This window comes from Phascolarctos cinereus, unplaced genomic scaffold, assembly GCF_003287225.1.
Source record: "Phascolarctos cinereus isolate Bilbo 61053 unplaced genomic scaffold, phaCin_HiC Scaffold_5;HRSCAF=322, whole genome shotgun sequence".
NCBI classification, from domain to species: Eukaryota; Metazoa; Chordata; class Mammalia; order Diprotodontia; family Phascolarctidae; genus Phascolarctos; species Phascolarctos cinereus.
In genome coordinates, this window is record NW_027555958.1 from 246,319,968 (window position 1) to 246,347,405 (window position 27,438).

General features: G+C 41.7%; 2 protein-coding genes across 8 annotated transcripts in view; one reads left to right on the forward strand and one right to left on the reverse strand.

The window, feature by feature from the left end:
• LOC110199373 (antigen WC1.1-like) overlaps positions 1-8,572 on the reverse strand; it is a 68,100-nt gene extending 59,528 nt beyond the window's left edge. The window contains exons 1-3 of the mRNA XM_020974170.2: positions 8,400-8,572; positions 6,544-6,786; positions 5,353-5,634 (exon numbers count right to left, since the gene is read on the reverse strand). Coding sequence (XP_020829829.2) covers positions 5,353-5,634; positions 6,544-6,786; positions 8,400-8,481 — 607 coding nt within the window. The 5' untranslated portion in view covers positions 8,482-8,572. The remainder of the gene's footprint in view (positions 1-5,352; positions 5,635-6,543; positions 6,787-8,399) is intronic.
• Positions 8,573-11,543: 2,971 nt separating this feature from the next.
• The window catches only part of LOC110199334 (H-2 class II histocompatibility antigen, E-S beta chain), a 41,724-nt gene continuing 25,829 nt past the window's right edge, over positions 11,544-27,438 (forward strand). For 3 of the 7 annotated variants that reach the window (XM_020974122.2, XM_020974123.2, XM_020974127.2), the window contains exons 1-4: positions 11,544-11,719; positions 16,181-16,447; positions 18,946-19,227; positions 19,904-20,014. In XM_020974122.2, the coding sequence (XP_020829781.1) occupies positions 11,560-11,719; positions 16,181-16,447; positions 18,946-19,227; positions 19,904-20,014 (820 nt within the window). In that variant the 5' untranslated portion in view covers positions 11,544-11,559. Of the gene's footprint in view, positions 11,720-16,180; positions 16,448-18,945; positions 19,228-19,903; positions 20,015-20,902; positions 23,813-27,438 lie in introns of those variants that run through there. The other 4 variants (XM_020974128.2, XM_078155449.1, XM_078155448.1 and 1 more) reach the window with 4 other exon arrangements.

Genomic DNA, 27,438 nt, shown 5'->3' on the forward strand with positions numbered 1-27,438 from the left:
TTTAAGATCTGCCACTTTGGTGCTGTGACTTACCATCATAGTCATAGATTTAGATCTGAAAGGGGCCTTGAAGGACATAAAATATAGCTTCTTATGGAGAGAAAAGCTATATTAGTTAAGATTCTAAGACACAGACCACAGTGTAGAGAGCAAGAGAGACATGCAGGGTTTCTCCTTAGGATATTTGGATTTTTAGTTTTGGTTTCCCTCCCTAATTCAATAACCTGGTGTGTTAAGGCTTCTGCCTCAAAAATAAGTATATCAAACTCAGGACTCTGAGGCTGCCTGCAGCCAGAACCAAAGTAGAAATGTAATTGGGAAATGTTTAACAAAGTAAATTAAAATGCAGCATAGATAGTTACTCTGTGGTTTTCTAAGTTAATTTGTGGCCTGCAGGGGCCTGTTTCTACTTGAGTTTGACTCCACAGCTCTGAAAGACCTATAGCAGAGAAACCTTGAGGCTTTAAACAAGCAGAGGCTATTACAAGACCTCCTATGAAGAGTACATAGTTTCTGTCAGGTATCACTAGTCTCAGGAAGACCAAGAAAGGAGCAAGATAGAGTAGCCCTGCCTGGATTCTAGTTAAAGCCACAAGCCTGAAGTAGAGAGAAGATCCACTCCAGCCAGCTCTTCCACAACCATTTCCACTCAAACCAGAACCCATGTCCTGGAGGAACTTAGACGCTGGGACCTCCTTGTCCTGCTTGGTGACTGCCCTTCCAGAAATACTATTTCAGTTCTGGTTTTGTATATGTAGATTTCCCCACACCCCTCCTAACTCCCACTCTATAGTTCTGGTGCCAGGAACCATGATCAAATAAATTCTGCCATTGTCACCTCATGGACTATGTTGAACCACCATGTAACTTTCCAGACCATAGGGCTCTGCCCTGGCTGCTACTCCCCTTTCTCTGTTGTCTCCACCGTCATAATGTAAGTTCTATGGGGACAGGAGTTATCTTTACTTTCTGTATTTGAATCCCCAGCATTTAGCAAATGTTGTTCAGTAATTCAGTCATGTCCAACTCTTTGTTACAGGTTTTCTTGGCAAAGGTACCGGAGTGGCTTACCACTTCCTCTTCCAGTGGACTTAAGGCAAGCAGAGGTTAAGTGGATTGCCCAGGATGGCACAGCTAGTGTCTGAGACCACAGTTGAACTCGGGTTTCCTGACTCTGGGCCCAGTACTTTATGCACTGAGCCAAACTAGCTGCCCTAGCAAATAGTAAATACATGAACAATTTTCTTTAATTCAGTGACATACTCAACAGAGTTGCACCTTGAAGCAATGGGCAACAATTACAATACTGGGCCATGCAATACAACAATATAACCAGGAATACTAGACCACAACTACCAAAGCCCAACAGAAACTATGTAACCACAAGAAGGCAGAAGAGAAGAATATCACCATAAGAGGAGGAAGGAAGTCCAGTGGGAACAATACAGTGACATCTACAAAAGACATCAGCCACCACATAACAGGGGAGGGAAGTTGCCCCTCCATGTGTGCCCTGGTCGTATGTGTTCTTTTGAGGCTCCTGCACACATATTCATCATGTGTCCATTTTTCTCATTGATGGTATATGTATTGTGGGAGGGTTTCCCCCAGGGCGTTGCTACTTTCCTATTATTCACTTACTATTTATTAAATTTCTTTAATTTAAATTGTGTCCTCTTACTGATTAGCAAAGGAAATGTATAAATTAGGGTTCATGAGCTATGGCTTTTGAGTGGCTACAGACTCATAGAATATCTTGAACCTGGAGTTGCCATAGCTTAGGGACCTGTGATGGAAGTTGGGAGTCCTGCCTGAGTTCAAAGGCAAGAGCAGTAGGTCCCAGGTCAAGCCCTACTTGGTCATTGTTTGGGCCCTGATTGGCTCAGAATGTTTATAAATAGCAATTGTTTCTATTTTGGCGGGAAACCCTAAGGGTCTTCCCCTCCCAGAATGATTTTTTTTTGACTAGGTAAAAGAGGCCATTCTCTGCCTCATTCTTACCTAGACTTAATCACTGAACGGATATGAAACTGTCAAACTGAGACCCTTAAAGACCTTAGCTTAAAAAAGCCAAAGTCTCCCTCTGCATCCCAGGCCATCTCCAGACTGCTGATCTATGTCTTGTCACTGCACTCAGATGGTTTTGGAGGAGAAAGGGAGGCTGGTGACTTGCGTGTCATGGCATCACCTCCCTGATGTCATGGCTCAAGAAAGAAGGATAAACAACAAATTCCTTGAGAACAGAAATTGTGTGTAATCTTATATTTATATTCCCCAATGCTTGCACAGTGAATTAAAAATGAAATAAAAAAATTAAATGCTTAATCAATACTTGTTTAATTGAATTATGTCATAATATGGTCAAGTAATTTGCAGGCACTTTTTATAATGTCTTACCCAAATGGCAACACCACCCATTCTGACCTTCTGATACTTGAGTGTTTACATTTTCTAGGCATCGAGATTTTCAGTAAAATTAATTTTATATATTTCATAGGGAATTAATTTCATATAATATTGTGGTTCATGAAAGACGGGAGATAAGATGGAGAACTAAATGGTAAGAACAGGCTGGAACGAAGACAAAAGAGACAGATTTGGAGGATCAGAGAGTTTTATCAGCCACAAGAACTGCCAGTCAATTAGCATTTACTGAGTTCCTATGAGTTCATAGCTTGGGACCAGGTGTTGTAACAATGTAACTGAATGTTCCCACTTGAAAAAGATAGCCTTCAATGAAGAGAGCTTATAAAAAAAAAATGTGCTGCCTATGAACACTCAGTCACCAATCCTTTTTTTTTTTTAAGCAATTGTGGTTAAGTGACTTGCCCAGGGTCACACGGCTAGTAAGTGTCAAGTCTGAGGCCACATTTGAACTCAGGTCCTCCTGACTTCAGCACCAGTGGTCTATCCACTGCACCACCTACCTGCCCCAGTCAGTCACTAATCTTGAGCTATGTTTTGGCTTACCTGTCAATCATTAGATCTACCCTCATCTGACTAGAAACTCTTCCTGCTAAGTCCCATTGTTGCTGCGATTACTTAAACCTCAATGTCACATAGTAAAACTAAGATTTCATTCGATTAGAGAAAATGCACTGCGATATCAAACTCATTCGTGAGAGTTAAAGTAAATTTTCTAAGTAGATGTCTGTTCACATTTAACCACAAAATTTGGTCTCCAAATCAAAAGCTCTTCTTTCATTGAAGTCCTAGCCTAGTTCTGTCTTAGAGCAAACAAGGAAAGACAGAAATTTAAGACTTGCAAACATATAATAGCTGCAGACAATTTGTCTCAAAGCGGGATTTTTGGTAAAGATTGCCTTGTAGGTAGCAGATCAGCAACAAGAGATGTTGCTGCCCTCATGTATACTAGAAGATTAAGATATCTCACAGATATCTCTTCCTCCATCACAGCTATTCCATAAGCTGGTCAATCTACTTTGGTTCATAATGATATTGTCTCAGCAATTGCATTATCCCACCTGCCCCTTACTCCATTTGGGCAGTGTCTATACTCTCAGCTGCCCAGCCCACATACAAACACTCTTCTTCTAAATAGGCGTAAATAAGGAATAGAAGACAAGGCTACTGGGCCACTGACCTTTGCAATGGAGAGGATATAAACTAAATAGTTAGAGAATATTTGATAAACTATATTTTGGTGTGTGACCCTGGGCAAGTCCCTTAATCCTGCTTGCCTCAGTTTCCTCATCTGTAAAATGAGCTGGAGAAAGAAAGGGCAAACCACTCCAATGTTTTTGCCAAGAAAACCTCAACTGGGGACACAAACAGTCAGATATGACTTAAATGACTGGACAATAATAACTAATCTAGGGAACTGAGCTCATACAGCTGTTCCATAATCTTTGACTCTGGGGCAATTGAGAAGCTTCCTGATTTAATGGTGTCTGTGTGTATGTGTATGTGTGTGTACATATGTGTATTCAGCCCAGCTTACTTAGAAATTACTTAGCTAACTAATTTAACTTACTAACTACAACACATCCTCTGCCCATCTACTACCAGGACAAAAGTTAAATGCAAATAAGGGGATGGGGAAGGGAATAGCTTTATAAAAATATCTACCATGTGCCAGGAACTGTATCAAGAACTTTTTACAAACACCATTCTATCTTCACAACAACCCTTCAAGGTAGGTACAATTTTATCCCCAAGGACACTGAGTTTAAATGACTCCCCCGGGGCTACATAGCTAGTCAGTCTGAAGTTAGATTTGAACTCAAGTCTTTGTGTCTCAAGGCCCAGGGCTCAATGATGGCACAATGCCATCAGCTGCTTCTAAGGCCATGTTCCCTTCATTTCAAAAATCAGAATTCAATCCTGATAGATCACCATCCCTCCAAATTCCCAAAGACCTCTTTTCTTAAAATTAGTGAATAGTGATGGGGGTGTGGGAGAGCAGAGACTTGAGTCAGTGTGGAACAGCAGAACTTGGGGGTACAGTAGGACAGAAAGGCCATCTCATATTTCATAGAAAGACTCTCGTCTCCAGCAATACTGATGAACAATGGCCCCCAGACTTCCTCTTCTTTGAACCTTCTATCTCCTCTCCTCTGCTCTCATCACCCTCACCCCCCCACCCCACCCCCATCTTCTGCTCACTAACGTGCCTTTCCTTGCCGTAACATCTCTGCTCCATTTGCCCCTGCTGGCCCTTCTGTCTACAGGATTCCTGTTTCTCTGCACTATACTTTTCCCTTTTCTGAATCTCTCTCCACTTTTTTTCCCTTTGGTGACTCACTCAATAGTCACCAACATTTATCAAATGCCTCTTATGTGCTAGGTCCTGTAGATACAAAGAAAGGCAAAACCATATCAATCCCAGCTTGTAAGGAACTCAGTCTAATGAGGGAAACACCACACAGCTACAAACGTGGAAGACATATACAGGATAAACTGGAGCTGGTCTCAGGGGAAGGCAGTAAGGTTAAGCAGGATTGGGAAAGATTTCTTGCAGAAGATGATATTTGATCTGTGGTGCCAGGCATCATTCGCCTAAGTGCAAGCTTTTGATAATAAGGGAGGCAGCCACAGTGATGCCCACCAGGCCCACGGCCAGGCCTAGAATACAGAGGAGTGTCTCCATTGTCTCAGATGGTGGTGTTAATATCTCAGGCTCTGAGGGAATGAAGAAAATATGAGATCAGAGAGCACATAAAAAATAGGAGGTTTTGAATTTTAGCACATTGGATCTGGAGGCATAAGTCATTTGGGGAGGGGGCAATAGGAGACCTGGATTTAAGGAAGAGTTTGGTGCTTAATGAGGTGGAAGAAAGCAGTCACTGAGGAGGGTAGGAGGACAGCGGTCCCCAATGTATTGATTCATACCCCAATGCTTGAAAAGTGGCTTTTCCAGGCTCCAGTGTTCAACCACACAGTCATAGACATCATTGGCTGAGGGGAGGAAAGTGAGATAATGGAACTTATGGAAAGAATAGTCATCCCGAGGCATTAAGGCAGTCTCAGATACCCCTGTGGTGACTGGTTCTCCATTGCACAACCATGTGACATTAACCACTGGGGGTGAAAACTTATCAACGTGGCAGATGAGGATGTTGGGTTCTTCCAGTTCCACGGGCTCCTTGGGAAACACTGTCACCTCTGGAGTCACTGCAGGAGAACACAGCCTTGGTGAATGGCCCTATGGTCAGTATAGCCTCACAGCTGAATCCCAGAAGTGCAATTTTGCCTTTCCCATGAAATAGAGGATTTAGGAAACACACGTTCCTTGAGCACTGAAACTTTCCCCCTAAATGCCTAAATCAAATCTGTGGAGCTTCATTCTACAGTGAATCTTAAATGTAATCATCTTTTAAATTTTCCTAAGTTCCAAGAATTTAATAATAATAATAATAATAATAATAGCTACATTTAAATAGCACTCACTATGGGTCAAACACAGTGCTAAGCATTTTATAATCATTATCTGATTTGATCCTCACAACAATCCAGGGAGAGAGGTGATATTATTATCCTTATTTTATAGATGAGGAAACTGAGGCAAACAGAGGTTAAGTGACTTGCCCAGGGTCACACATCTAGTAAGCATTTGAGACCAGATTTGAACTCAGGTCTTCCTAACTCCAAGCCTGGCACTGTATCCACTGTGCCATCTAGCAGCTAATTTGGACCCAAAATCTCCTTTCTTCTGAGCCCTTTGGTTTTCAAGTGAGTGCGGACAAGTCCTGCTCACTCCAGATGCCCCTGGTGGCAGGAACAAGATTCCTAAGCAAAAAAAAAAAAAAGTTTCTGAGGCTTCAGGTAGGTTGAACCAACCTGGAATGTGTAGGAATGTATAGGAGAGACTGAATATTTTTATCCCCTCTGACCCCAACCAGGGACTCTAGGGAAAAGGAATTAATTACTAGAAATAGAACCTTCTTCTAAGAGGGTCCAGAATTCTCATGAGTTGGGGAAAGTCTAAGTGTTTTATAGAGCAGGAACCCCTAGTATCCTCCTCCCCACCAATACCACACTGGCTAACCCCAGGGAAGAGAGCAGAGTGGGAGAGTTGTATACCAATGGTGGCCTGGGTGTGGTTGGTTTGCTTGATAAGTTGGTTCAAGTTAGCCATGTCCACAGCAATGTCACCTAGCCCAATCTGTGCATCGAAACTGAAGATGTGCCCAAACTCAGGAAGCCTCCAGACTGTTTCCTTCTGGTCAAAGTCCACATGGAATAGCTCATGCTCATCAAATTCATGCAGGTACTGCCCAGATGGTTTGTGGGTCTGAACAAATGTCACAGAGCTGATTACATGGTCTGCAGTGGGACAGTGAGAGATCATAGAGGCACTGGTCATTAAAGGTAAGGAGGAAGAAAGAGGAAGTTTCAAAATGATGAGGAATTGGATGAAGAAACACAAAAAGGTAGTTTGGGGAAATGAAAAGACTAACAATATGAGGCAAGATAGAAGAAAGAATGGAACTGGGAAGAGAGAGAAGCTGAGGAGTAGAGAAGGGTTGTATCAGTTCTCCCTGGGGGAAAGTGAAAGCAGAAGAGACCACATTGTACAAAGAAATTCCCCCTAAACAATACTAATAGAACTGGTGAAGTGAGAAGCAGCTGAATGCACTGGTATTTCCACCGTGGTTTTTAGGAGCAGCAGACAGTATATCTGGGTTCAGATAGTTCTTTGTGGAGGTAGGATGTAAAACTTGGAGTGAGCAGAGGTGACACTGAGAATATTGTCCTGGCACCTGGGTGTCCTTGGACTGTGCCCTCATTTTGGTAGGTGGAGGCTTTTATAAGTATGAGTCTTGGGCTGTGGCTCATGTTGCTCCTAAGACCCCTATACAACATAGACCCCAATCGGAAGAGTAAACAGTGATGGAAGCCATGTTCAAATCTGGCCTAGAGTGGCATTCCCAAATTGAACCAATTGAACTTACTGCTGAGTCCCTGTTCCTAGTGGCTTGTGCATGGAGGCTAGCTTCAGGCACATGTGATACCAGAGGGTTTCATGGATTATACATTCTGGATTTCCTGATACAGTCTCAATTTCAAATATTTAAGCCCATTCACAAAGTGTGGGAGAATCTTTTGGCAGAGCATATATCTTGATTGTGGGGTAGGGGTAGGTAAGGAATTTGGTCATTGGACTTGTTCATAAAGAGACACATATGCCAAAAAGCTGCACCATAGCCTAAAGAGTGGCTCAGGAGCACAGTCTTGTGAAGGTTGCAAAGGGAATGGAGGCCCCAAATTCAAGAAGGGGTCTGAGGTCTGCAGGGCCTCCCAGGCCCACATGTGAACCATTCTAGACAATCTCTTGCGGCCCAAACTCCCTGGGGACTTCTAGCACAGAACAGTGACTGGTCACACAAACTCTGTAAACCTCTATATGAGACTCCTGAGGTCAGTGGGCAAAAAGCATGAGCTCACTTTAGCAATAACCTCTTATATCCCTTCCATGAATCCCAATCCCCAAAATAAGAAGCCAAAGAATTTTGCACACCATCCTGGTAACCTCCACATGTCATAGAGCATAGGGGTCACAGATTTAAAGCTAGAAGAGATTTCATAAGGAACCAGTCCAACCTCTTCATTTAACAGGTAAGAAAATCTGAGGCCCATTGAGGTTAAGTGATTCATTCAAAGTCACCCAGGTAATAAGCATCAGAGATGGCATCTGACTCTTTCCACTGTACAGCTAGTCTCCTAATAAAACTCAGTCCCAGGAGTCAAACAACTATTGGAATATTTACTAATAAAATGTTTCTAATGGAGCAGATTCTTCTACCTGCGCTCCCCCCACATGACATGGGCCACGATGTTGAAAACTAAGTTTCCCAGTTCCATCCTCACACTCCTGAGGAGGCGTGTTAGCCCCACACTGGGGACTCCAGAATCTACCTGATAACAGAAAGTCTCACCATTAGTGGCCCAGGTTCTTTGTTTGATCAGCAGGGCAGCCAGGATGAGGATCCCCAAGACTGAGTCTAGACTGGAAGTCATTCTCCTTTCAGAGACACGAAAAGTGAAAAATCCACAATCTGCAACACCTGAGACAGAAGGATACGGTGCCAGACTGGCTATGGTTAACAGCCCAGAATGAAGGAATTTCCACTGAGCAAGACCTGGCCAATCAAGACAGAGCCTTTGAGTTGATGCCTCTGTTGCCTGGTAAAGAGTCTAAGAGGAGACGGAAGAACACAGTAAAGAAGTAAAGTAAAGTAAAGTATTGGAGTTTCAAATTTATATATAAGTGAAATTAAATCATATATGTCTGGCTAAAGTTCAATAGGCCTCTACATTTAAAATCTACTAGTTGGTAGCTTTTGAAAACTTAAAAACTTTAAAAGCTTTACAAAACAAAATAGTCTATGCTAGCAAGCACTAGTATCTACTTTGTAGTTTCAGAAGATATTTTAATTTCATAACCGGATTAATTCAGTTTATTCTCATAAAACAATTTTTTTAATCTTTGTGATTTGTAACATCTTTAAGTCCTTAAAGATGCAAGAACCCATTATGACTTAACATCATAAAATGCATCATTAATAATCTATCCTTAAATTGTAAATTTCTAAAGCTTCCCATGAGGATTTTCATAAGAATGCATAATATCCAGTCTTCTTCTATCAAACCAAGATATTCAATTGACAAAGAGGAATGTCAACTGAGTTAACTGTCCTCCAAACAGTTATTTGAATATTTGCTATTCAAGTATTTCTATTGGAGCAAGTGCCTTCTCCCTCCATTCCATGCCACCACCGTTGGACCATGTTCAATTACCATTTCTGGTAAAGCTTGGAAGGAAAGACAGCAGAAAGAAACGCTCAACACTAATACATCTGATCACTAAATACAACTCTGAAGAACTCAGATTATTTGCTTCTGCAGTAAGTAGCATGGAAGAAAGCATCAGATTTGGAGTTAGGACACATATTCCTCTTCCTGGCTGTGCTATGAGCTGCATGACATGGGGCATGACATTGAGAACTAAGTTTCCTGTGGTACAAAATGAGGGGCTTGCCCTGGACGGCCCCTAAAAGCCTTATTGCTTTTAAAGGATTGTATAAAATCTTAAGATTGTAACCCAGTGGGAGAACTCATGCTCACATGGACAAGATAAAAGCCTAACAAAGCAACTTCTTCGAAGCATGACGTGGAAGAGCATGGAATCATCACTAACTATGAGCCAGTTATGCACAGTGTATGGGGAGATTGTATCCTTTCTCTGCATATCCCCCACCCCTTAAACACTCTCAACACAGCCTAAAATTTTCTCAGTGTGACCCAAACATCTTTTTCTAGCTCCTCCAGTGCTACCTCTAGTGTAATGTCAGTGAGAGTGACACTTAATCCCATTCTCCATCCCCCACAAATACGGGTATAATTATATAGCTAAATACAGGGACCTGGGTATGCTCCACTTCTTTGGAACTTGCAGCAATTTTAGGTCTGAGACACAAGGATAGGAATCATTTTGGTTTTTTTCTAATGAATTCTGATTTTTTTAGTTGTGAGTAAATGACTATGTTATATACATAAGGAGCTATGCAGTATAAGCAGAGGTGAATAGAGTTTGTTTTTGTTATTCAGTCATTTAGTCATGTCCAACTCTACCATGGGGTTTTCTTGGCAAAGATACTGGAGTGGTTGGCCATTTCCTTCTCCAGTTCATTTTACAGATGGGGAAACTGAGGCAAACAGGGTTAAGTGACTTGCCCAGGGACACACAGCTAGTTTTGGAGGTCAAATTTGAACTCAGATGCTCCTGACTCTATCCACTACACCACCTAGCCGACCCTGAACAGAATTTAGTGAATGGCTTGGGGAGAAGTGGGCCCTGGGGATAAACTACTTCCTCTGATTGCGTTACTCCTTCCTGAAAACAACACCCTATGCTGATGGGACTCACTCATGCTAGGGGTTAAAGCCAGAGATGGTTTTATCAGGATTGGATAGCAAGTAAGAATCCTGTATGTACCTAGTACAGTAGCTTGGGGAGGCTAAATAACTTGGGGCCAGTTTATCCAAAGAATCACAGCCCAGACCTCAAAGGAACAGGGTAAGTATTGGGGCAACAGAGTGCTGGGGGCATCCTGAGAGTACTGAGGGTGGTGACTGTGAGCATAGGGGGTTATTATATAAATAATTAGCATCATTTAACTATTGTCAACTCTTGCCTCAAGAGATGAAGTGAGCCTGGGAGGAAAAGTAGCAAAGTAGCAAAAATAGCAAAACAGACAAATAAGCCTCTCATCCACAAGGAATCCTAGGAGCACAGTTGTCCTATAACCATCAACAAAACCTGTTACCTAACTTAAGAAACTCTTCCTCTCTTCTTCACCTCTCAATTTTTGCATTGAGTTATTTCCATTGGAATGCACATAGGAGCATGACCAGTGGTAGAAGATTTAGAGGAATGGGTCCAGGGAAAAACCAGGACCAGAGTTGGACAAGAGAGTCAAGTGACTCAACATCTAACACACAGAATATAATACAAAGGGCCCAACGTAACATTACTTTTTAAGACTGCACTTATTTTTTTTTGCAAGGCAATCAGGGTTAAGTGACTTGCCCAGGGTCACACAACTAGTTAGTATCATGTGTCTGAGCCAGATTTGAACTCAGGTCCTCCTGACTCCAGGGCCCGTGCTCTGACCATTGTGCCACCTATCTGCCCCCTTGCACTTATTTTCTATAGTAGAAAATCTGCTCTCCATGGTATTCAGGTATTTATTTTGTGATGTCAATTGATGTATTACAGTGGAGTCTCATGGATTCCATCAGACAGTGACTCAAAGAGGGTGCAATTTCCAAAGCTTGCTTAGAGCACATGCATGACTTGACCTTATTTTAGTCCAGCATTAGCTGTGCACAGAAGACAGAATGAATGGAGGGTCATGTCACAGCATGCTCAGACACTCACATGAAAGAGAGCCAAATGTGCCCAGTGGTGCAAAGTGTCAATTCGGAACCCATGCATTACAGTTCTGCCTAGTGACTGATGCTGCTGCTTGTATCTGATGCTAATTGGTTTCCTGATTAGAAGCTGCCCAATTCAGAGGCATTGTGCTTTTCGAGATGTGGAGGGCAGACCTTATTGGAAGCATGCTGCAACTTTTAATCACCAGTTCCATCCTTGTCTCCAATATGGTATGTGTGGAGCTTCTGGGAAGCCTCTGTATGACAGTCTTATTAATGGTGCTGAGCAGGCCCACAGCCTGGGGCAGGGACATTCCAGGTAAGTACAAAGCATCTACTTCCTAGGAAAAGCAAGCAGAGGCTGAGATCCTCTAGGAGAGAAAACTGGGCTTAATGTCTCTTATTTTCCATACTACTTTAAATGTAAAGAGAGCCCTTGATCTTAGGATAGAGTTACAATTGCAGTACTTTCAGGGAGAGAAAAAAGAGATGGCATTGGTTAGTCTGGTGTCATTAGCAATAGGACACAAAACCTAGACTAGGAAAAGTTTCTCCAGAAAGAAGGTTGGATCTTGAGAATCACAAGTCTCTATACCTGGGATATACCTGGGATGCCAGGTATATCTAGGCCACATGGAGAAACATCTGAGAGAGAGAGAGAGAGAGAGAGAGAGAGAGAGAGAGAGAGAGAGAGAGAGAGAGAATGTATATATTCAACTCTCCCTTGCCTCATTCAGATAAAAGTGACATTCAAGTATATCCCTCTCTCCCCACATCATTTCCCACACTTAAAATAGTTTTCCTCCCACTCACCCAGATTATGTGAGATAGTTAAGATTCAGCTTCTTTCTCCTTTTTTTTCTTCCATACTATATTCCTATTTCCTTCTTTTTTTCTTTTTGGATCACTGAAACAAACTACTCCCAAACCTTCTATCTTATTTACTCCCTCTATGACCTTTGCAGAGAAAGAACAGGGTTTTGAAGAGAAATTTGTTTCTTCTCTCCTTATTGAAATATAAACACATCATTATCATATGATTCCTTCTGATGGCTAAAATATATTTGCTGTTCTATGTTTCTCTTGACTCTTGTGTTTGTATTTCAAAGCATTCGTTCAGTTCTGTCCTTTCCATCAGGAATAATTGGGAATTTTCTATTTTAATAAAGGTCTCTTTCCCTCCACAAAATTATATCCCATTTTCCAGGTAAGTTATTTTTGGTTGTAAGACTTTATCTTTTGTGTTGTTGAAAAATATATTCCAAGCTCTCTTTTTTCTTTGACCTAGAAGCTCTGAATTTTGACTAAGGTATTCCTATGAGTTTTCATTTGGGGATTTCTTTCAGAAACTGAATGGAAAATTCTTTCTATTTTCATCTTGCCCTTTGGTTCTAATAGGCATGGATAGTTTTGCTTCATGTTATCTTGAAATATTATAATTGTGATTTTTCATGGCTAAAGTTTTGAGATAGTCCTATGGTTTTTAGGTTATTTCTCTTTGATTTTTTTAAATGAGTTGTTTTCTACATGAAATATAAAAATATATTACATTTTTATATGAATATATTACATTCTCTTCTTTTTTCAGGCCTTTATTTCCATTCTAGTATTTCTTAGTGTTCCATGGATTCACTTATTTCTCTTGGATCCAATTTAATTTTCAAGGAATCTGTTACTCAATTAAGGTTCTGCACCTCCCATACTAAACTGTTAATCCCCCTTCCAATTCTTTCCTTTGGAACTTTCTTTAACTTTCTTGTTCTTTCTTCTAGAGGTCTCATTTCATTTATATTATCATTTTCAAACCTTTGATTAATTTCTTCTAGGAATCCCAGTAAAGCTTGTGGCAAATCTGTGTCTTTGCTTCAGGACTTGGTTATGGATATTGTAGAATTATTTTCTGCCTCTGAATCTGTGTCTTGGTTATTCTTGGCTGCATAGTATTTCTTGATCATTACTGTTTACTTTTATTTCTTCATTTTGCCAGTTTTACCCCCTGAAATGGGAATCTGTGTCATGGCCAGCCTTTGTACATCTCCAAAAGGAATAGTAGGGGCTTCCTTGGTCCTGATCTAGATTACCTGTGGCCTGGGTAATGAGCACTGTGTGTTATAACTCATTAATGATTTAAGCCAAGGCAACCTAATACAGAGTGTAGGCTGATAATTGCCCTCCAGGTTCTAAATCGGCAGGCTCCTGTCTCTTGGTTCAGGGTCAGTGTGACACAACTGTAGCCTCTAGATATCTCTGGCTAGTCCATGGTCAAGTTCCCACCTCTCTGACCTTGGGTATACAACAGCAGACTTCCCTAAGCTAAAACTGTCCAAATACTGGAAAGGCTTCCCTGTGCTGTGTTTGCAAGCAGACTTTTCTAGCTGGATCCTGTCCTCATCTTCCTCTCCACCACCCCCAACACCAGTAACTAGAAGCTTCTGACCACTTCTTTTTAAAGACTTGGGAAGGGAAAATGAAAAAATGTTCTTACTATATTTTTTCCTCAGATGTCGTGGTCATTATGTGGTCTGGTGCTCTTTTTTCCTCCTTGCTGAAGTCCGTGTGTTTGAGCTAGGCCCCATTCTGCCATCTTGAGGACGTTTTTGATCTTATGTTTTGAGAGAAAAATTCCAGAAGTTATTCCTTTTCTTTACTTAAACATTGGATTTTTTTAAAGTGCCCACTGAACTCTCAGCACCACGCTAGGCAATGTGGGGGGATACACAAAAAGAAGACAGTCCCTGCCCTCAGAGGACTTGTAATCTCATTAAAGAGACCAGACACATTCATGAAGCAATTAGAAAACAGTATAAGACAGTCTTTAAGCTCTAAAATATTGGTATAACAAGTGCTAGGGATGGAAGGAAACACACATCTATTAAGCACTTTGGAGATTAGGGTAGCACCATAGTGCACAGAGGCAGGAAGACTCATCTCCCTGAGTTCAAATCTGGCCTCAGACACTTACCAGATGTGTGACCCTGGACAAATCACTTAATCCTCTTTGCCTCCATTTTTCACATCCATAGAATGAGCTGGAGAAGGAAATGGCAAACCACTCTAGTATCTTTGCCAAGAAAACCCTGAATGGGGTCACAAAAAGTTAGACCCAACTAAAAAATGACTGAATAACAATGAAATCTAATAGGCACTATGCTGAGCACGTCTGATACAAATACAAGCAAAAAGAAAGACAGCTCATACCCTCAAGGAACTTACTTTCTAATCTAGAAGACAACATAGAAAAAGGAGCTTAAAAGCGGCAGACAGGGAGGGAGGGAGAGATGTGAAGGTAACTGGCATAGAGGAATGGTTTTGAAATCCAGAAGCCAGGAACAGAACAGGGAAGAGAGTGAAAGTCAACCTTGAACCTTCCAAAAATGGAGACTCCAGGAGCAACTCATCAATGGGAGAAGGAAGTAGGCCTTACAATGGGACGTTCTATGTTGAGAAGGCCACAGGGATAGTTGGATATTCCAGGGCAAGGAGGCCCCAGGAGATGAGGGAAGTTCCAGGATGAGACAGCACGACATGGAAATCTAGAAGCCAGGGAAGTGAGGAGAATATTATGAATCAAAGCTGTCGGGGGAGCCTTTAATGGAGTAAGTGGGAATTGAACTGGGCCTTGAAAACTAAGATTTGTTCAAATAAATAAATACAGCAGAGAGGAAGAAGTGACTCCATAAACAAAGACAAAGAAGCCACAAAAAATATGGCTTGTAAGTGGGACAATGAGAAGAACAATCTGACTAGAGAGGCAGGGACATTTTTTGGAGCCATGAACGATACTTTGAGTAGGAAAAATGAGACCATATTTTCAGAATGCCAGCAATGAGCAATTTCATACTCACTTTAAAGGCTAGGTAGTTCTTCCTAGTATATGAGGGTGAACAAGATGGAAATCAAAGCAGTAAACAAATATCTGAGGACCACATGTTGGCAAAGAAAATGTTTCTTTTTGAGACTTTGGTCCCATTTCTTTTTTTATCCTCAGAAATACACACACATTACATATACATATACACATATTTTTATATACACATATCTGTACATACATACAGATATATGTGTGTGAGGCACATGTGTGTGTGTACCTCACACATAATTAGCGCAGAGCTCTGAAGTATAAGAAGTCCTTGAAAAAATGTTGATTGATTGACTATAAGTAAGGAGAAGAACACGCATGAATAAAGAGATTTGCTTGGCCTGGCATTCAGCCTCAGTGCATGTCACCTCCTGGAAACTGCTTTGTTCAGTCACTTTCAATCATGTCCAATTCTTTGTGAGTTCATTGAGGGTTTTCTTGACTAAGATACTGGAGTGGTTTGTCATTTCCTTCTCTAGCTCATTTGACAGATGAGGAAATCAAGGCAAATAGGATTAAGTGACTTGCCCAAGGTCGCACAGGTAGTAAGTATCTGAGGTCTTCCTGACTCTAGACCCGGCATTCTAGGTACTACGGGGTCACCTAGCTGCCCTGCTGGAAACTATAATGGCTCATTTAAGGCTAATAATCTACCTTCTGGTGGAGACTATATGTCAGGGAAATCTGAGGAGGAGCTAGGGAAGGCTTGGCAGGTGTGACTGAAGGAGGAAAAGCTAGAACAAATCAGGCTGCCTGAATTTGACTCTAATATACCTCCACAAACACATATGAGATTTACCTGTTTTTAACCAAGATTCAGTATTAGAAGAATATCTCCCACTCAAAGATGAGGGAAGTGGAATTTTGTCTTAGGTTGGTGGGAGGGATCCTCTATAATAATAGCCTGGTCTCTCTCCCCAGAGAATTACCTACATCAGGTGAGGTCTGAGTGTCACATGACCAATGGAACCCAACGGGTCCGCTTTGTGGGAAGACTCATCTATGACCGGAAGGAGTTTGTGCACTTTGACAGTGACGTGGGACTATTTGAGGCAAAAATGGAGTTGTGGAGATCCCAAGTCCAGAAATGGAACAGTCAGAAGGAAATAGTCAAGACTGCAAGGTCCATAGTGAATGTGTGCAGACACAATTACCTTTTATATGATAAACTCATAGTGCAAAGGAAAGGTGAGTAGGGGACTCAAAAAAGGGACCTTGGCTGATATGGGTGGCACATGCAGTGGAAAGAGAACTGAACTAGGAGTCACATTCACTGGTCACTAATCCTGATCTACTTACTAGCCATGTAATTTGGGGCAAGTCACCTCACTTTTTCCAGACTAGTTTTCCTCATTGCTATGGTTAGGATAAATAATTCTTGTCCTGCCTATCTCACAGGGTTCCTGTAAAGAGAGAATGAGAATATATACGAAAACACTTTGAAACCTATAAAATTCTATATTAATATAAGGCATTATTACTAGAGCAAGAAAACTCCAACCATCTCCCCTAAACTCTCCAATAATCCCTCCCTGACTTCTCAGGCTGAGCCAGAATTAGGACTAAAGAAGTCTGAGAGGTAAAGGAAAAATCATGTTCTCTCCAGTGGGAGGGCGGGGCTTGTTCCTTGAAGGGGAAACTCAAGGAACTGAGAAAGACAAAGGGAAGCAATGATCATTTCCCCTGCACAAACTGGGTCTGTTTAGAGGATTACCAGACCAGTGGGAGAGGCCTCTGGGCACCAGATGGCCCCTTTTGGTTTAACATGAAGCCATTTAGGCGGCACTAGTAGGGCATTTCAGGAGATGAGAGAGAAATTAGTATGATAAGAGACTTAGGTTGAATATAGAGTCTCAAATCTATGGGAAGAATTGATTCAAGTATAAGCATTCAGGACTTGAGAAGGTGAAATCTATAGCTCTGTGGGTAGTTCAGAACATTCCTTCCCATGGCTTTTGTTGTTCTTCCAATCACAAATGTATGGACCAACTGAAAAGGCTCTGGGGAAGGAGAAAGAATTGGGTTTTCTTTTGTCTCTTTCCTTGCCATATCCAGGCATTTCTGTGAGCACCCCTGCAAGCAGGGACCAATTCACTGGAAGGAAAGGGTGAGTGTGTGATGCCCCCAGAGGAGATGCTTCTGACTTGTAGCTGAAACCTCCTGAACAGTTTAGATGAGTTGATATTTGTAAAGCACTTAGCACTGTGCCTGGCACATATTAAACATCTAATGAATGTGTGTTCCCTTCTCTTCCCCCTTGACTCCCTCATTAAAATGTGAGTGCCTTGAGAGCAGAGACTGACTTACCTTTCTATTTGTATCCCTGGGGTTTGGCACAGTGCTTTTGCACATAGTATACATGTGCAATAAATGAATATATTAATAAATCCTTTATTCATTCATTCCACTGGATTGGAGAGGCCTAGACTTAACAGTTTCACCACCATATGGAAACTGCTTCTACTTTCCTAGCTGTTGTTCAGAGATAAATAGCAAGTGTAACCTTTCCATGTCACAAGACACCTCTCTATTCTCCATTTCAAAGTGGTATATAGTTTGGTGAAATAGTCCCACCACCATTGAACTCATTAGAATGTCAATCTTCACTTTTAAAGGGCAGCAGGAGCAGATGACTTGTCTTCCTTGACCAATTGGAGACAGAGATTAAAATCTAGCCTCGTGTTTTTGGAACAGTTCACACAAGGTGATCTTTGTTTCAGGAAAAGCAACACTCAATTAAGTAATTTTCTTGTGAAAAAAAAAATCCCATATTGGGGAAATCAAAAACAAATTTCAGGGCATTTATTTAAATTGTTATACCTACCTGGAGAGGGATCAGCTACTTTCTAAGTCCTGAAACTAAAATGAACAATACAGTACTCTGGATCAGTCACTGGAGAGGGATCACTAGACCTTCTTCAATCTCAATGCCACATTGTATTATAATAATAATAATAAGGTACATTTATATGTATGAAGTTTGCAAAGCTCTCTCTACATATATTACCTCATTTGAGCCTCACCACAACCCCATGAGTTGGTAGTACAGGTATATTTGTCTTGTTTGACAGTCAAGTGTCAAAACTAAGACTGAGCTAGTATCAAAGGTAGCATTTGAACCCAGGTCTTCTTCATTCCAGGTCCACTACTCTATCCATGTTGACATCCTATGCTTTGCCCATGCAGGTTGTAGATAATACACATTTGTTGAACTGAATTGAATTTTTGGACTCTACTGCCTTCCTTACCTATCTTTTCTCTTGCTTTCAATTCCATCTTTAAAAATTAAGTACCTGTTATTCGTAAAGGTCTATGCAAGACACTAAAGATATACCAATAAAAACAATTTAGTCCCTGATCTTAATGGACTTAGAATCTATTAAAGGGGCTTCAGTAAGAATTTTTACACAAGTAAGTATGATACAAAGTAGAATGAGCATTCCAAAGTGCTTTGGGAAAATTTGAGCGAAGAGGCTCCCCTTTCATCTGGGGAAATCAGGGAAATTTTCATGAAAGAAATGGCACCTAAGTGAGGCCTCATAGGAAGGAATTAATGCAGAAGGAAATCAGGAAGGAGTATCTTAAAGTCATAGGGGTTGGCTAAGGGGATACAGACCTACAGAGATAGGAAGGGCCAGAAGATCAGACACCAGTTCATCTTCCTAATGAGTCTATGTCTCATCTAGTTCAGCCCCGAGTGAAGGTTTTCCCCTCAAAGATACAACCACTTGGGCACCACAACCTGCTCCTCTGTTCCGTGACCAGTTTCTATCCTGGTGAGATCAAGGTCAGCTGGTTCAGGAATGCAAAAGAAGAAAAGTCTGGAGTCCTGTCCACAGGCCAAATCCAGAATGGTGACTGGACCTTCCAGACCCTTGTGATGCTAGAAGTGACCCCCCAAAGAGGAGATGTCTTTACTTGCCATGTGGACCATGTCAGCTTGCAGAGCCCTATCACCGTAGACTGGAGTAAGAGCTTATTTCTTTCTTTTTTTTAATCAAGTGATGCAATTGGGGTTAAGTGACTTGACCAGAGTCATACAGCTAGGAAGTATTATGTGTCTGAGACCGGATTTGAACTCAGGTCCCCCTGATTCCAGGGTTGGAGCTCTATCCACTGTACCACCTACCTGCCCCGAGTTGATTCCTTGAGTCCCTGGTCCCTACACTCCAGAGATAGGGAAGACTCCAGGGACCCTTAGAGCGAGTGTACTGTCTCTGTCTCCTGAAATCTCTCACATTCAATCTGCTCCCTCCAACATAAACCCTGAACTCCTGGAGGATCTCTATTCCAGGGCAGAGCACATGGGGAATCCTAGTCCTCTCCCTTACAAGAGATATAAAGGCTCCAGTTATTTTCCTGATGAGCCTTCAGTTGCAACAGATAATCCCTTTTCAGGGTCTCTTGATTCTCCTTTAGAAACCCCAGTGTAGAAAAACTAGTATCTGAAACCAGTAGGTTAAAATGAGCCCCCTTAATTCCTGATTCCAAAAATGGTCCTTTGTTATTTCCCTTCTTCCCTCCCAGAGGCTCCCTCAATCTTTTCCAAACCCCCATACTCTGAGAGGGGCTCCAGGACCTCTAGCAGAGACCCTAAGTTAGAGCAGATGGATGTATAGTAACCTCAAGATCTGTGTTTCCCAGGAGCACAGTCTGAATCTGCCCGGACTAAGATGCTGACTGGAATTGGGGGCTTGGTGCTTGGACTGATCTTACTTGGAGTGGGACTTGTCATCCACCTTAGAAGTTTGAAAGGTAAAAGAAGGGTGCCAGAGCTTACCATTTGGGAGAAGAGGTTCTTAGATAAGGTTTTGGACTCTGGCTCTGATTGTAACTTCCTTCTGTGTTGATCCCAGGGAGGGAACTGAACCTATAAGGTCAAACATTAGGATTTAGGGAGCTATTAAAATCCAATCTCCCAGAACCAAGTTAGCTCTAGAAGAACCAAAATACATTAGACCAGGCACCTGAGACAAAAAGAGGAAAGCTCTTCCCCCTGTGTCTCCTCAAGCTTCTTGTAGCCATCAGTGGCCTCCTTCCAGAGAGTTCTGTAAAGATACAGGATTTATACACTCCATGAAGCTCTCTGTCCTGACACCAAACACCACATCAGTACCGAAGAGGATTTTGAAGTTTATCAAAATATAGAGAACATACACTTTCCCTCATCTCCTCTACCAGGGATAGTAAAGATATTCCTGTCTTATGTTGAACATTCTGATAGCCTTACGATTCATGTCTCTGTATCTGTTTCTTTCTGTCTGTCTATCTTTTTGCCTCTGTTTATGTTTCTCTGTTTCTCTGCCTCTACCTCTTTGTCTCTGTTTATATCTCTGTCTTTCCTTTGCTCTGCCTCTCTGATTCTGTTTCTGTCTCTCTGTCTCTGTCCTCTCTATCTCTGTGTCTCTCTGTGCCTCTGTCTCTGTCTCTGTCTTTGTCTCTCTGTCTCTCTCTCTGTGTCTGTCTCTACACACACACACACACACACACACACACACACATACACACACAGAGTTAAGACTCTTTGCTGGGACCAACATGGTTCTCCTAATCCTAAGCCTGGAATGATTGTATGGGACAAGGTAATAAAGACTGGAGGACTACAGCTTTTTCAGACTGGGCTTTTCTGCTTTTGCCCCACAGATTCCTATTCTGCGACCAAAGAAGACTCAAATTTGGAAGGGATTGTGAACATTGCCCCATTGCAACAAGATTTTCCCAGAGATGTTGCCCAGTCCTAGACCCTCACTCCGCCTTCAGTCTCTCTCAAGAAGACTGAGGGTATAGGGGGAAATAGGAGATGGCACTTGTTGGGGCAGGGGCTTGGGTAATTCATTTGTCAACCCCTTACAGAGTTTTTGAGTTGATCTTGGAGGCTACATGTTCCCCAGAGTAGGCATCTTCTTCCTTCCCCTCCAACCACTCACACCTGCCACTTATGGTTCCCAACCTTCTAGGAGGCTAGAAATGCACTGCTTACTACATTCTTCTGCCTTCCTCAGCCATCTTTCAGACTCAACTACTTGTTGAAACATTTTGGATGATTTTGTGTGTGCCCTTCACATATTAATTCAGACAAAATAGATGTTACCCCTTCACTAGGTGAGGGTAACTTTCTTTACATGGTCCCCCACATTCTCCCTCCATTGGAAAAAATCAGCAAATCCAATATAACCAACCATGGATTAGTGCTTTGTAACTCAAGTAGTGCTCGCAATAAGCTCGCTTGGAAATCTATGGTCCATCTCAGATATTGAAGATAGTGACAAAGAGAGGAGCCCTTGATTAGGGATTAACTCAATTCTGGATCACATTCCCCAAAATGGAGCATCCCTAAGGCCTGTTTCCTACACCATCCCTTAGCATTCTTCATTGGAACCAAGACAGTGATGTGTTGGTAAATATTTAACAACCAGCTCTCACAGTAGGGAGAAGAATGGAAGCAGGACATACTTTTAAGTTTAACTTTTAATCTTCATTGTCAACATTTTCTCCATCATTTTCTTACATTTAGACATTGGACAAAACCTATTTTTTGCCCACTTCAGAGGTGTGCTTATTGCCCATTTCAGAGATGTGAATACTCACACTGAAAATTTATTTTTTTCTTTTTTTTCTTTTTATTAACCAAGTGCTTACTATGTTCCAGACACTGTGCTAAGCAATATGCTATGTTTACACATATTGCAACTTGCCTATGGTTTAGCAGATGAGTCCTAGATAGTTGTTTGAGGCATATAAATGTTAAATGACTTGCCCAAGGTCACACAGTGTCAGAGACAAGATTTAAACCCAAGTCTTCTTGACCTAAGTCTGTCAAAGTGCTACCTTAAACCTTATTGTCTCTTTTATGTTCTTTTTGTGGCCCAAAAAAATATTCCATTACATGCAGCGTTAACTATTTGTTGCCCCTTTTCACCATCATTGGATAAGTATGTGGTTTGTTTCAATGTTTTTTTAAAGTATAAATGAAGCTGCTATGCATGCTTTTTATGCATAGAGATCTCACTCCTGCCACGGGATAGTTTGGTGGCACAATGGATAGAGTACCAACCCTGGAATAAGACCAGAATTCAACTCTGGCCTCAGATATTTGCTAACTACCACACTGAAAATTTAACAGCTGGCTCTCATGAACTGATAAAAAGCTGACCCCAGCATACCCCTCAACTAAGCCCAGAATTAAAATAGAGTGGTTCTTGGGTAGCTTGCTGTACAAGATATGGACAGATGGAGACTGAATGGACAGGATGCCCTGTGGGGACAGGTTGTCTATTCAATTTTCTCTTCCTCTCAGAGAAGACTTTCCTATGATGTCATGGAGAACAGATTCCAGGGCACCGCAGCCTGACTTCAGGCTTCTCTCTCTCCTTCAGCCTGGAGAAGCTATGCATAGTGAAATACATACATCACACTCACACTTAAGGGAGCCAGAGTAGTATTAGAAGTCAAGAGAAGGAATCCATGGATGGGCAGGGAACCTCATAAATTAGGCCTGTTCATAGATTATAGGGGATCTTTTTGACCCCAATACCCCATTAATAGAGGAATCCTCCATTCCTAGCTTTGGGACTCAAGAGTATACCGTTACCCACCAAAGAATAAGATTCCTGTCCTGGTAAAAACTGCCATTTCAACAGTGCTTTAAGGTTTGCAAAATACTTTATCTCGTTTGTGCCCTCACAAAAACACTGTGCTATAGAAAGTACAGGTATTGTTTTGCCCAGTTTACAGATAAGGAAACTAAAGAGCAAAGAGGGTAAGAGTGTCACTCATGGTCATGCACACAGTAAGGACTGTAGGCAAGATTCAGACTTTGTCGTTGTCGTTGTTGTTTCAGTCCTGTCCAACTCTTCATGATCCTATTTGGAGTTTTCTGGGCCAAGATACTGGAGTGGTTTGTCATTTCCTTCTCCAGCTTATTTTACAGATGAGGAAACTGAAGCAAACAGAGTTGAGTGACCCTGTGCAGGATCACACATCTAGGAAGTGTCTGAGGCCAGGTTTGAACTCATGACAGGGAGTCTTCCTGACTTCAGGCCCAGAGCTCTATCCACTGTGCCACCTAGCTACCCAGGAAGATTCAAGCCTAGATTTCTCCTAGTGCCAAATCCAGTCCTTCTACCACCACACCACCTCCACTATATTATATTACATCTCTTGTATAGGTGTATTCCCGTCTGACCTTAGAAAGAGTAATGAACAGTTCCTCCCTTCCCACTCACCTCTTTTCACCAAGGCTTTCTAGAAAAGTTTCTCCTTAATATGATTAATATGATTGTACATATTATCTATATCAGGTTGAATGCCATCTTGAGGAGGAGGGACTGGAGAGGGGGAGAAAATTTAGAACTCAAAATCTTATAGAAGTTGATGTTGAAAACTAAAAATAGAAATAAATAAAATGTAAAAAGAAAAGAACAGTTTCTCCTTGATTCATGGCCCAGTGTTTCTTCACTCTTTCCCCCTTCTCTTCCTGTCCCATATTTTCTTGCCCTCTTTCTCTCCTTTCTAGCATTTCAATACTAATAAAGATGAGAATGACGATGATAACTTAGTTTCTCTATCATGATTTATAATTACAGGGACACTGAAGACCTGGGGAGCTTGTTACTAGCCATGTATATATAAAGGCAAGAATTTGAAATAAAGGCTGAAGGCAGAGTGCTAGGACTTAAAGCATCTGGCTTTGGTGGCTACTGTTACTCTTGCCTCCCCCAATATTATTTTGCATGGGCGACCCGAAGAACCTTGGGATGACTGAGGGAAGATACTGGGAAATACATACAGCTTCTATTGGGTTTGTCTGGCAGGGCCCCAATGGGTTTAGGGGCATGGGATAACTACGAGAGTGTCAAATAGAACATCTTTTTACCCTAAATGAGATAAATGCATGCAATAAGGATTCAGATCCCATTAGCAGAAGGAAGAGGGTTCAAAGACAGATAAAATGCTTGAGCATGATAATTAGCTAACTTGACCATTTCATGCTCCCAAAGAGTTTGATACCTAAAAATTAAATTTGGGAACTGAAAGACCTCTCTTTACTTTTTGGAAAGAAAAGCCACTGAGTTTTTTCCCCCTTTGCCTCTTATGCTCTTGTTCCTGTGAGGAAGAGGTAGCTGAGGACTCTGGCTGGTGCCCAGGAGGTGGAAACAATGATAAATGTGCAAAGAGAGAGAAGAGGGGATTAGCAGAGATGAGATGGGATACAACTCCCATCAAGAAGAAAGGTCAACAAGAACAGTGTGAAGCTATCACCAAAAGATATGAGTGACTTTATGCAGAAGAGGCAAGAGTTGTCCCTCTAGTGGTAACATGGGCCACACCTATTCCTGGTGTGTGTATCCTTCATTCACTATGCCTGTTCACACATACTTTCTATATGTGTGTGCCCCTCCACATTTGTCTCCTAACCACATCCATTATTTCTACTGATATTCTATGTGTTTGTGAAAGTATACCCAGATTTGTGGCACAAATGCTCTAGTGCTCCTTGTCGCACTGTTTCAGTGTCTTGGTTTTAGACTACTTACTACTTTGTCTCACTAGAAGTTAACACACTGGTGGCGACTTGTGAACTATAGGAATTTAGACCCGTACCTTGAACCTGGGTAGCTTTTCTGGAGGGCCTAAATGTGAACAAATTCCTCTAGATGATACATAATGCTTCAAATACACTCAAATACATATTTTAACTCATTTAATTTCTACAAAAATACTGAGAGGTGGGTAGTGCCAGTATTATTATTTCCACTTGACAGATGAAGAGACTGAAGCTCAGAGAAATGAAGGTTATGCCTCTAGATATTAATAATAGAACCCACCCTAGAATCTAGTTATTCTGGCTCTTAGTCCAATGATCTTTCCATTACTCAGTCATTTCTATCATGTCTGACTCTTTGTGACCTCATTTTGGGATTTTATTGGCAAAGATACTGGAGTAGTTTGCCATTTCTTTCTCCAGTTCATTTTACAGATGAGGAACTGAGGCAAAAAGGATAAAGTAATTTGCCCAAGGTCACACAGCTATTAAGTGTCTGAGGCTGGATTTGAGATCAAGAAGATGAGTCTTCCTGACTTCAGGTCCAGCACTCTATGCACTGCACTGCCTCGCTGCACTAATGATCTTTCTACCTCACACAAACTTGAGGAAATCCTTAGGATTGAAACTTGGGAGTATGTCAGGGATGGTGAGACATGAAGAACAGAAACAGAGGCTAGATAATGGGAGCAGAGATGGGGTTGAAGCCTTGTTCTTTGACAGAAAACGCACAAGATGAACCTTATGGCTTGTAAGTAAAGGTTACAGGGATCTTATTTTTGGGTGCTAACTGGTTCAAGGTCACTTTCCCCATACCCTTCTTGGTGATCTTCTTCCCTCCTTGTTCCTGAGTGCTTCCCCACTCCAGATTCACTATGCAATTGGGTTGACAAGGACTTCATCTCTTTTTCTGCTCTACTTCCTGACAGTACACACCACAGTCAGCACACAAGTGGAGATTAAGTCACAGATGGCAGTCAATCACAAATGGCAACCAGCTATGTCATGGCACTCAAATGGATTCTCAAATGGAGCACACATTTCTCAGTGAGTGAAATGTCTTTGTAGTTACTCCCTTAGGTTCAGGGATTATCTCCAGGAAATCTCTCATCACATTACACAATCACTAGAAGAGATAAAACTTGCAACCATAAAGGCAATACACTATTGGGAAAGGAACATTGGAAGAGAAATCAGCAGTTCCGGGCTATGGTCCTAGTCCTGCTACTCTCTAGCTATGAGGCTTTGTTCAAGTTGCTTCGTCTTCTTTTCTAGACTCTAGTTTCTTCATTAAAAGAAGAGATTTTCATTAGATAATCTCCAAGTTTCCTTCCATCTCCAGAATCCTGCAGCCAGGATGTCATAATTCTAAGGAACTAGGACACCATGGAAGGTGGTGAGTGAGTCTTGGCCAGGGGAAATGGCAGGAATATTTCAAGAAATCTCTAAAGCATAGGATACCACCCAAGCAGCATGAGGACACTATGCATCTGGGGTCAGGGAGAGAACTTACAAATATAAGGAAAGGCTGTTGAAATTTATCTATTTGCTCACCTGGGGTTTGCCCCAGGACTCTATAGTATGTCCTACTGGTCTACAATGGAAATGTTATTGAAATCAGTCCAGTGTCTCTGTTGCTCAGGATCAACTTTCATTTCTGGTTGAGCTGTGGCCACAGCCAGTGGGAAGTCATGCTGTTCATGTTGAAACCCAGAAGAGCTCTCAAAGGTAGCCTAGTTCTGCCTTTACTACTAGTGACCTCATTATTGAATCTTGGCTTTTACACCCCTACTGAGTCCAGGACTCAGGGAAGAAAACCTTTGGTTTTCTCCTCTGCTTCTCTCCTCTACCCCCTCTTGCTGCTCCGCCCTATGTGTTCCAAGCTGTAGATCTCCATGGCAGTGGCCTATTGTGCATAGATGGCTGCCCAGGTATCCCTGATTGGACAGGCTGAATAGAAGGTCCAGGACAGAACTGATTATACCCTGTGAGTGGTTTATTTTCTTTAAACTGGAAGCGGGGCTATGGAATGGGCATATGGGAATAGGCTTGGAGAGCTGGGAATATAGTCAACTTTTGACATAATAGCCTTACATCCTAGAGAAAGTGCCTGGTCTTGTGGTAATAATAGTTAATTCATCTGTTTAACTCAGAGAAGCATTCTGTAGTTTAAAGAGCACTGGGCTTGGAATGTCTTCCCATTCAGCCTCAATGAGCCTCAGTTTCTTCATTTGTAAAATGAGGGAAATAATGCACTAAAAAGGCACTCTGGAATAATGGAAAGCATCCTGGACTTGAAGCATATCCAAAGCATTTCCAATCTTGTAATTTTTATCTCCATAAGATCCTAGCATTTATTCTTTTTTTCTCTACTCACATGGATACACCACCCTAGTTCAGGCTCTGATAACCTCATGTCTGTACTATTGCAATAGCATTGTAATGGGTTCCAGGCATAGAGTACACTTGTGCAAAATCATGGAGGCAGGTGATGAAATGCCAAATGGAGCAAACAGCAAGGAGATCAGTATGCCTGATCTTTGGCTAGAACATAGAGCACATGTGCAATTAGGTAGAAACAAGAGCTTACAAAGAATTTTAAAATGCCACAAAGGGGAATTTGAATTTTATCCCA